The following is an 11,406-nucleotide window of genomic DNA, read 5'->3' as shown; positions in this document are numbered from 1 at the left end:
TGTGATTGCTCCAGAGGACCACCTGCTCCACAACCCATCTGTAGGCAGACTCGTCATGTTCCCAGATGAGACCAATGACTGTCAAATCATCTGGGAACTTCAAGATTTTGACTGAGGGGTCCGTGGAGGTACACTCATTTGTGTAGAGTGAGAAGAGCAGCGGGGAGAGAACACAGCCTTGTGGAGCTCCTGTGCTGATGGTCCTGGTTCCTGAGGTGATCTTTCCCAGCCTCACCTGCTGCTCTCTGCCAGTGAGGAAGTTTGTGATCCACTGGCAGGTGGAGGCTGGCACACTGAGGTGGGTCAGTTTGGTGTGTAGATGTCCGGGGATGATTGTGTTGAAGGCGGAGCTGAAGTCCAAGAACAGAACTCTTGCATATGTACTTGGACGGTTGAGGTGCTGGAGGATGTGGTGAAGTCCCATGTTCACTGCATCGTCCACAGACCTGTTGGCCCGATACGCGAACTGCAGGGGGTCTAGTTGGGAGTTAGTGATCTCCTTCAGGTGGGTGAGAACCAGCCTCTCGAAGGATTTCATGACCACAGAGGTCAGTGCGACAGGTCTGTAGTCATTCAGTCCTGAGATGGTTGGCTTTTTAGGGATGGGAATTATTTGGGAGAGCTTGAAGCATGCTGGTACGACACAGCAAATGCCTCAAATAAAGGCTGTATGTGTGAGCTGCATGGCTCCACCTTCAATGCAGTTCTACATCACCTGTGACTGCCTGCTTGTCAAGAGACAGGAGATCAGAAATTCAATACAATCAAATACAATACGAACACTACATGGGGGGGCTTCCTATTCCCAGACTCCAGATCATAGAGGACTGTGTTGTTGATGGGATTTGAGCAAGAGCTGAGTACTCCATTGTTAAATGCCTCCCAAATCATGTGATGGGGGAGTCTAACCTGCAGATGGGAATATACAGTAAACAGATAGAGGGGGAGGGGCCACAGACTATTAATGTTTTTGAGGCTCATATCAGTATGGACTGTTGGCCAAACTGAGATGCAGAAGTACAAAATGTGAGTTAGGAGAACTTTTAACTTCAGTAAGTTGATAAAAATGCTCTGTAGTCACTTATTGTTACTTTATTATACAGTAAGCAAGTATTTTTTTTATTTACATAACACATTTTTCCAAGCAACGCTACAAGGTGCTTTACAGTAAATATAAAAAAAAATGAAAACAAACATACAGCTCAAACACAAGAGCACACAAGACCACATAAAACACCAACAGTGGCATAAAACAGCACTGCGTATTACACAGCCTCAAAAATCAAAGCATACAAACAAGCTTGTAGTTCTATAAATCAGCGAATCTAATATCCAGAGACAGGCTGCTTCACAGCATAGGAGCACAAACTTCAAAAGTAGTAGAACATCAGTGTCCTAACATTTGAATAAGGCACTAATATCATAATGTCGTGTCATAGATATACTTTGGTGCATCACCATGGCAAAACCAGTTTATTAAAATGGACTCAAAAAGATATTGGCAGCCATTGTCCTGGGGTTGGGAGTTGATCTTTTTATATGTATATATCATAGTATAGTGATGCCATTATATTAAAAAAAACGTTTTTCTGTTTTTCTTATCTGTAATTACTTTAATTATCTTTAGTAAAGTATTCCTTTTGATTCAGTCACAGAGTGCAGTTTTTAAAAGTGCATTATTATTGGTACCAGATTTTGTAAAAAGTCTTTGTATCACTTCTGTAAAAAGGTCTGTAGCCTACTGCAGTGCTAGATTTACACATGGTCTGATTTTTTAAGAAGTGTTCCTCGCAGAGCCTTCTGGGTAAATGATTTCGTTACCCTGAATAAAAAGCAGAAATCACAAGAGGAAGATGAAGCTTTCAGGTCAAAAGGAAAAGTGTTGCACTGAGGGTAAAGGGGCATGACTGGGACTGAACATCCTGCACCCACTTCTCATTCTCATTGTGTTTTTATGTTGCAAATGGTTCAAAACTCTGAATGACTTTAATGGGAAGCCAGCTTATCCAGATCCAGTATCTGATGAGGCACAGCTTGTTTAGGCTTAAATGATCTACTACAAAGGGTTCTTTCAGGGGGGCTTTAGTAAAAGCCATGGTTCTAAATAGAACCACTGACAACTCAATAACCATTTGAAAGCTTAAATGGTCCTTTGCCTGGTCAAAAGTTTTTTTTTTAGGTTGGTGGAAAAATAAATAATAATAATAAAACAATAATATAACAGTAGAAACAATTTTTAAAAGACCAATAGTCTTTTTATAGTCTGGATGAGAGACTGATACTCTTATCCAGAGCAACATACATTTGAATCAGGTTATACAGGTGGGAGAATGTAGAGTTAGGAGTCTTGCCCAAGGGCTCTTGGTGTAGAGTGGTGGGGATGCCTGGACAGGGAATCAAACCCTAGTATTACATTGTGAAGGGGGTGTTATCCACTACGCAACACCAACCATTATTGCAGAAAATTAATAAATAACAAGACAATACTACACAGTACATTTGTTAATTTTAAACATTACAGTGTTGATTTAACAGTGATGAATTTACTGGGTAAATGTCTGGATTTTTAACCTTTGCTTGAACAATCAAGCTGAATGGACCTCATTCACCAACTGTTCTTAAAAAAAAAAAAAAAAAAATATATATATATATATATATATATATATATATATATATATATTTAAAACACAGTTACTCAGTTTTCACGAAGATTCTGACATTCGCTAGAGTTTTCTTATTTGGGATTTGCTCAGTTTACAAGGACAATGGGTTCCATAGTCATAATAAGACACTCCAAGGCTTATTACACACTAAGGTGTATTACTCAGTAACTACAGGGATGCCTGTACAAACTGGTGGGGCTATTCTTTGGTAATAGAAGTTTGCTATAACACTTTAGGCCCACCGGCAGGACAGGACAGGCTGTTGAAGGGGTCTAAAGACACACCATGAGTCTATTTAAGAACGGATTTAAGAAAATTCTTTGGAAGATATTGGTAAATGAGGTCCAACATTTTCAAGTACACATAATTTGCTTCTTATAAAGACATATGGGGACACTGACCAAGGTACTTTCCATTTTAAAAAAGTGTAACGAGAACAGAAAGTTCAATCACTTTGCTTAGGAACTAAAACTTCGGTTCGGTGGAATATAATCCAGTTTAAGCAGCTTTTGGAGATACAGCACCACAATCTAAAAATGTGTAGTTGTTAAGACACTGCTGATCCATCATCTAAATTGTTGCTTGTGTGAATATCATTAAAAATATGTACATGCTCAAATAAACAAATTTAAATGTGAATAAATCACATGAATGAATTGTGCCTTTGCTGTATTATTTATTCCATTCAGTTGAGTTCCATATCAGGTTTACATCAAGACCAAAAGATCAAGGTTCCTTTGATGCTTCCCAGTTCTAATCCAAGTAATTAACGCTATACATGGCCTACGCTGTGGCGCCCTGTTCCACAGGATTTGTGGAAGATTTTGCAGTGCTGTTTGTGTAGCTGCTGGCATTATTCTCTGCTGTCCGCCTGTTCTGATCTTTTTGCTGTTCTCTCTGGCGTGGGAGAGCCCTCCTGAGGGTAGTTTTGTACGCTTGCTTTATCTTTGGTATCCTGAAAGCATACACTACAGGGTTGACTGCCGAATTGGCATGAGACAATAGAATGCCAACATAGAAAGCAATAACAGGGACACGTTCACTCTGGCTAAAAAACTTAATGGTGTTCATGATGTGTAGAGGCAGCCAGCAGAAAGCAAACAGAGCCAAAACCAGAGCCAGTGAACTGGCCAGCTTCTGCTCCTTGACATAATATGCACTGGGCTTGGTGGTCCTGACAACAGTTCCTCTGAGATGCCTTGATATTGTGAAGAAGATATACAAATAGAGGATGGTCATGATAATCATGGGAGGAAGAAGGCAGCTGAGGAAGTTGAATTCAACCATGTAGGACATGGGTATGACCGTCAGGAACTTGCACACAATGGTAGAGTTAGAGGAGGCACGGTTGTTCCATCCAAACATTGGAGTAAAACCCAGCACAGCAGCAGTTGCCCAACATGCAGCCACTATGGATAATGAGTGTACCAGCTTTACTCTCCCTTTGTACCTGAAAAATAAAATTGGAAACACTGTGTTGAGTAAATCTCTGAAATGTTAAGTAGACTATACAGTGGCACGCCAAAGTAGCCCTGGTCAAAGGTTTTGTTACTGTGAATAGCTCAGTGAGTAAAAGATGAGCTGATGTCCAAAAGGTGTACATTTAAACTCTAAGCAAGCCTAGCATATTATATTCATTTGGTCCAATTCTGTAGTGAAAACTGCAAAGGAACACCTTGGACAAGTTTCAAGCTCTCAGATATTGAAGGTTTGCCAAGGTTTTGCACATAATTAGCTTGTGATGACATTGGTTTACTCCAACAATTAGCAACCAGAGGCTCCTCTATGCAGCTGCCTAGGATAATCATCCTTAACCCTACTCTTAAGAGGCTCAAGAGGAAGGTTTCCCATGGTCCTCACAGTCTCTCAACTTAAATGTTGTCAGAAAATCTATGGATAGACCTCAAGTGCAGTGCAGGAAGAATTTCATAGAACTAGAAGATTTTTGCAGAGAAAATCTGCTAAAAATGTCTTGGATAGAAAAAGAGCTACAAGCTGAAATTCTTCCCAAAGGGGGCGTTACTAAGTACTAATCATGCAGAAACCCCAAACCTTTGCATTCAGCCCTTTTTATTTTTTGTTATATTGAAACTGTAAATGATGAAAGTGAAAAAAAAATCTTGATGAATGTATTAAAGAAATATTTTACCATTTTTATTTTTTTGAATTTTAACATTATTTCAGTAATCTGAAAAACTGAACATTACACCAAATTCACAGTGTGTCTCCCACTGGTGTCTGTGTTTGTATGGGTTTTAGGAAGTTCTATATGTATTCATATTTAGTTACAACCCTCTTGGGAACGTTGCTCGAAATTCAAACCTCTGTGGTTGATTTACACCTAAGATTCACACTAGTTTTGTGACACAGGGCAAGAAACCTATGCTACGAGGCCCTCTTTAGATATTCACAGTTATACAGCAAGTTGGGTTGACTTGTTCTCATGATTTTGTTATAGCCCACACTAATAGGAGGCACCAGGGGACATTTTTTTGGAATTTGCAAAACAAAAAGGTCTCCATACTTTTCCAGTGAGATGCAAATTATGCAATTCTTAGTTTGCATGTGAGTGAATATGTGTAAAGACTACCCTGGAATCAGTCTTTACTGTTAAGGACAGAGTTATTAGCAAAATACAGAATCAGGTTTCTGCAGGGTAAAGTAACAGTGTAACAAACAAGCAGGCTCTACTTGTCCTGTTAAAAGGGAACTTCACTAGACAGGATTGTGAAAACTTGTTGCCTTATATATATATTCCTCAGCGCCTGATCACAAGAGTGTCACTCAACTCTAGTGATCCTGAGCTGACTGAGAAGCAGTAAGATGCAGTTTTTCTCCTTTTTACACTGATTCTGCATTACAAGGCAGCCAGTATGCTGTATGTTCTTTAGATATTTTGCTGTGCCTTTTTTTACGGACCCCTTGAGTAAGTAAGCAAGTCACAAGAACTACAGTGACTCTGTAAAGATAGATCAGTATCACAGACCACATCCTGAGCTTATCCGCCCTTCTTAAGTGCAAAATAGTATGAGTTTTAATGTTTGGCCGTGGCATACCATTCAAAAATGATATCTTGGCAGGTAAAAAAAGCATCTTAAATCTGGCCATATTTCACATTCTGACAGTGTGAAATGTATATTCTAAGATTATTCAAATGATATATTTTTTTATTTAAGTCATTTAGAGAATCTAGAGAATCCAGAGAAACATCATCATTCTTTTGACAGTTAACTTTACTGCTTGGAAATGAAGACTGACTAAATAAAATGTCATTAAAAAAGTGAAAACAAAAATCTTATTTTATTTTAACTTTATTTCAGTAATCCTACTGATCAAAAACTGGAACCTAAACATTAAACCAAATTCACAGTGTGCCTCCCACTGGTGTCTGTGTTTGTATGGGTTTTAGGAAGTTCTATATGTTCATTTACACAAATGTGTAGTCTTACACGGTGAAGGTGGTGTTAGCCACTACGCATTATTACAGCAAATAAATAAATAACAAGAAAACTCTACAAAGTAAATTTGTTCATTTTAAACATTACAGTGTTGATTTAATACTGACAAATTCATTGGGTAAATATCTGAAGTAAGCTGGAATTCTTGCCATAGAGGGTGTTACCAAGTACTGATCATGCAGGAACCCCAAACCTTTGCATTGAGCCCTTTTTATTTTTTGTTATACTGAAACTGTAAATGATGAAAGTGAAAAAAAAATCTTGATAAATGTATTAAAGAAATATTATAGTATATATATTATATATACTTTTTTTTGTTTAAGTTATTTCTTAGCAGGTAATAAAAACATCTTAAATCTGGCCAACATACTTCATATTTCACATTCTGACAGTGTGGAATGTATTGTATAAGATTATTAAAATTATATATATATATATATATATATATATATATATATATATATATATATATATATATATATACTTGTTGTAAGTCATTTTGTCTAGAGAAACATCATCATTCTTTGACAGTTAGGTTTGCTGCTTGGAAATGAAGACTTTCACTAAATAAAATATCATAAAGGTATCCTAGAATGTTGTGCAATGAGAGTTCAGTACATGGATTCGACAAACCGTGAACCTTAAACACTTGTTTCCTCCTTTAACAGAAATCAACATAACCAATACAGAGCTTTACTCCAAATCAGAGCTGTAAAACGGGTCAAATGCAACATTTGAATACACCCAGCCCACTAGAAAAAGGCAGAGTCAAATCTGCTAGTGCAGTAAAATGCAACTACGAGAATATGGTGTTGTTGATACTGGAAAGCAGCTCATCACTTCCAATTCTGGCCTGGAATTCTGCATCTTACTGAATGTGCACCTTCAAAACTGTCCATTCACAAATGTCCATTAGGAGGTTCTTACCTGAGCGGGATGTAAACACGCAGAGATCGGTCCACAGCAATGGCCAGTAACGAGTGGACTGAAGCCTGGGTCAGCATAATCACCACACAGCTGATAAAGAGACAGCCATAGAAAGACGTCTCGACCCGTCCGTCCACCAGCACAGCCAGGGGGACAGCCACAGCTCCCACAAGGAAATCCGCCACTGCGAGGGACACAATGAAGCAGTAGGTGGGTTGCTTGAGGGCTCCACACATCCACACTGCCCAGATGACCAGCACATTGCCCAGACAACACACGACAGCAATGACCACTTCCAGAGCAGTGTACATCACCTCTTTGTTGTCAGCCATCGCAGACTAGAGGAAGAAGAACATCAGCTTAAGGTTTACTTGTTGGTTTGTGGTCATTGGGGTTATTACAGGAAGCTTAATGCGCATGAAAATTGCTTGCTCATTTGAACACACACACATGCACACACACACACACACACACACACACACACACACACACACAAGCCCACACACAGTTACAGTCCATAAGGAACTTAGGGAACAGAAAGCCATGACTCTGCAGATCATATAGTGTGTGGATGTATGGTGGTGGCAGAGGTAAAGGTGGGCTTCCCTTACCACCAAAAAGTTCGGACACCTCATGAAACTTTTTTTTACATATTTAAACAACTGGACATTTGATCTTAATTTAAACAGAATAGAAAGATGAAGGAAAATGTCAGGACCCCCCCCCCCCCACACACACACATACACACAACAACTAGGCCCCAGCAGATACATGCTCACTTATTGCGTGAAGGACATAAGTAGGGGGTTAGGCAACTTCCTGGTGTCAATCAAATGAAACACAGAGGTTAACTTCTGCTGTACTTTGCAGGCTAGTGCACCAGAGGTTTAAAAATCTCATAATTATACCCATTATGTGCAAATCACCCCCCCCACACACAAATGTGCTTACACCACATCAAGAGTATGCAAATGAGTACACACAGGCGGGATAAATACTAGAGCACCCAGAGGAAACTGTTCATACTTACATAAGTGATCAGGGTGATAAAAATACATAGACATTAGATTATTGTAACGCACTACTGTCAGGTTGTTCCAGCAGGAACCTCAATAAACTTCAGCTGGTGCAAAATGCTGCAGCCAGGGTCCTTACTAAAACTAGAAAATTTGACCATATCAGTCCAGTTCTATCAGCACTTCATTGGCTCCCAGTTAAATTCCGTATCGAATACAAAATTCTTCTATTAACATATAAGGCACTACATGGCCTCGCTCCTGAGTACCTGCAGGATCTTATAGTATATTACGAACCATCAAGACTACTTAGATCTCAGGGTGCTGGCCTCTTACTCGTGCCCAAAATTCAGAAAAGGGGAAGAGCCTTTTCTTATAAAGCCCCCCCAACTCTGGAATAACCTTCCAGATAATGTTCGGGTCTCAATCTTTAAATCTAAGCTGAAAACTTATATGTTTAGTTTAGCTTTTGGTAATTAATGTTCCTTAGATAAAGGTTGCAGGTCCAGGGGTTCGCGGACCCAGGGAATTATTGTACACTGAGATGCTGGAGCTGTCGTCTCGCTGCTTACACGCGATCACTCAGGTTTGTTGACGGTGGAGCAGATAGATGCTGGTGTTCTCAGGGTGCTCCCGTGTCCGTGTTACCTTCTGGCTCTCTCCTTTTAATTAGGCTGTTATAATCAGACCTGCCGGAGTTGTCAGAAACACTCTGATACTGATGCTCAACATTCTCCGCCCTCCATAAAATTGCTCTCAGAACTAACTTTCTCTTTCTCTTTTTACCTTTTTCGAGTAAATGGTCACCCAGCCTGACCTGCTGGAAGATTGCCCGCTGAGGTCCCCTCTACCTGCGTCAAACCAGCTGCCACCTACCGGTCCGGGCAGCGGGCCCCGCCACCACCCATGGCGGACCGACGGCTCTCCCGCCTGCCGCTGCTGCCTGTTTGGTGACCATGTTGAAACCTAGATGGACTCGTGGCTGTCTGCCACTATTAATATCACCACTATTAACTTTCTGTTGTATCTGCTTTGGTAATTTTTATCATTAATGTTTAAATAGTTCTGACCAGAGGAGGATGGGTCCCCCTTGTAAGTCTTGGTTCCTCCCAAGGTTTCTTCCTCCAGCTCTGAGGGAGTTTTTCCTTGCCGCTGTTGCCGTTGGCTTGCTCAGGGGGGGTCTTTGATCCTTCATGTTATTTCTTCTTTCTTCTCTGTCTCTGTCCTTTATTAAGTACTAATTATGTAAAGCTGCTTTGTGACGACAACAGTTGTAAAAAGCTCTATACAAATAAATCTGACTTGACTTGACTTGACACTATTCTGTTTATCACTATGTACTGCCACACAGCTCTGTCATCTGCGCTGCCACTTTAAAAATCTATTGTTTATCACTTATACTGTACTGATACCCCAGGATGCCTTACATCACTACATTATATTAATGTTGTTACTGCACTGTTACATTACACAATCCATTCTGTATATTACATTATATTAATGTAATTACTGCACTGCAATCACTTTTCTAGTACTTTTTATTTCTTATTTCTATAATTGGGTTATATTATGTATATTATAGCTGTATTTATTAATATAGCTGTTTTTATTCCCAGGTTTACTGTTTCCTACTATTTTAAGTGCCTTTATTATGCTGCTCTCTTGTTTGATTTTGCTGCTGTAAAAACTGACTTTCCCCATGGGATAAATAAAGTGATCTATCTATCTATCTTAGGTATAGACGATGGTCCTTGGAATCAAACCAACAACCTTCTAATCCCAAGCCAGCTTCTTTAAACTTTAGGCCCCAGCAGATACATGCTCACGTTTTATGTGAAGGAAGTAAGTAGGGTTAGGTAACTTCCTAGGGTCAATCAAATCAAATGTGCCCTTCTGAGAATTTGTCAGATCAAATCAAAGGAAGAGCAGGATGTCGGACTTCAAACAAAGTTAGGTCTAAGATAAGGATATTAGTGCAGAACAGTGAAGTAATCAAGCCATACAACACAAATCATGGGCATTCTCATGTGGCCTACTGTATTTAACATGGAAGCAATAAACCTTTACTGTTTCATATGTAAGCAGAAGGTCTGAAAACCATTGCCAGCAGCACAAGAAAAATAAGCTACTTGGACCAGTTCTATGGCTGGGATGTTTCCTGGGCTGGCAATGCCTCTGCATTACAGCTTTGAGCCCTCCCAGTCCAGCCATCCGCGATAACTGTACTTTGTGGTGCTAAATATAAATAGAATCAATTATTATTAACTTCATTGTGGCCAAAATCTGTCTAGAGCAAGCGATGTTTGTGTGTTGGTTTGGTTTCTGTTCTCTCTTTTGGTTTTCTGTTCAGGTTTTAGTAGCGAGGTCCCACGTTTGTGTTACCCGTGAATGCTTTCATACCTGGTTTCATCTTTGTACATTAAAATAAATATCACTTCATGCATTTACATCCAGCCCCTTGTCTCTACATATACACACGTGAAGGAAATTGTTGGTACCCCTTGGTTAATTAAGAGAAATTCTATGAAATAAACAAATGAAAATCTGACATTGATTTTGAACCATGCTTCAACAGAATTATTTTTAAAAAATAAACTCATGAAACAGGCCTGGACAGAAATTATGGTACCTATAACTTAATATTTTGTTGCACAACCTTTTGAGGCAATCACTGCAATCAAATGATTCCTGTAACTGTCAATGAGACTTCTGCACCTCTCAGCAGGTATTTTGGCCCACTCCTCATGAGCAAACTGCTCCAGTTGTCTCAGGTTTGAAGGGTGTCTTTTCCAGATGGCATGTTTCAGCTCCTTCTATAGATGTTCAATAGGATTTAGGTCAGGGCTCATAGAAGGCCACTTCAGAATAGTCCAATGTTTTCCTCTGAGCCATTCTTAGGTGTTTTTAGCTGTGTTTTGGGTCATTATCCTGTTGTAAGACCCATGACCTGTGACTGAAACAGCACATTTCTCTCTAGAATCTCTTGATAGTCTTGAGATTTCATTGTACCCTGCACAGATTCAAGACACCCTGTGCCAGATGCAGCAAAGCAGCCCCAGAACATAACAGAGCCTCCTCCATGTTTCAGAGTAGGGACAGTGTTCTTTTCTTGATATGCTTAATTTTTCTGTCTGTGAACATAGAACCGATGTGCCTTGGCAAAAAATTCCATCTGTCCATAGGACATTCTCCCAGAAGCTTAATCTGTAGTTTTGCAGTCAATATGTAGTTTGGCAAATTTCAGTCTGACTATTTTATGATTTGTTTTCAACAATGGTGTCCTCCTTGGTTGTCTCCCGTGAAGTCGACTTTGGCTCAAACAAGAATGGATGGTGCGATCTG

At 39.7% G+C, this 11,406-nt stretch overlaps 1 protein-coding gene across 1 annotated transcript; it reads right to left on the bottom strand.

Annotated features, from left to right (window-relative positions):
- Positions 1-1,077: 1,077 nt before the first annotated feature.
- Positions 1,078-7,484, bottom strand: adora3a.2 (adenosine A3 receptor a.2). The gene is made up of 2 exons (XM_072684857.1): positions 7,049-7,484; positions 1,078-4,113 (listed from the first exon to the last, which is right to left on the bottom strand). Exons 1-2 carry the CDS (start codon positions 7,378-7,380, stop codon positions 3,447-3,449), a joined length of 999 nt encoding a protein of 332 aa, XP_072540958.1. The 5' UTR covers positions 7,381-7,484; the 3' UTR covers positions 1,078-3,446.
- Positions 7,485-11,406: the final 3,922 nt, after the last annotated feature.

This window comes from Salminus brasiliensis, chromosome 7, assembly GCF_030463535.1.
Source record: "Salminus brasiliensis chromosome 7, fSalBra1.hap2, whole genome shotgun sequence".
Classification (NCBI taxonomy): domain Eukaryota; kingdom Metazoa; phylum Chordata; class Actinopteri; order Characiformes; family Bryconidae; genus Salminus; species Salminus brasiliensis.
This window is presented reverse-complemented; position numbering and strand designations above follow the sequence as displayed.

Coding starts and splice junctions, on each gene's coding strand:
- adora3a.2 (XM_072684857.1), bottom strand. CDS start 7,380: ATGGCTGACAACAAAGAGGTGATGTACACTGCTCTGGAAGTGGTCATT. Junction 4,114..7,048: donor CGTGTTTACATCCCGCTCAG/GTAAGAACCTCC, acceptor TTTATTTTTCAG/GTACAAAGGGAGAGTAAAGC.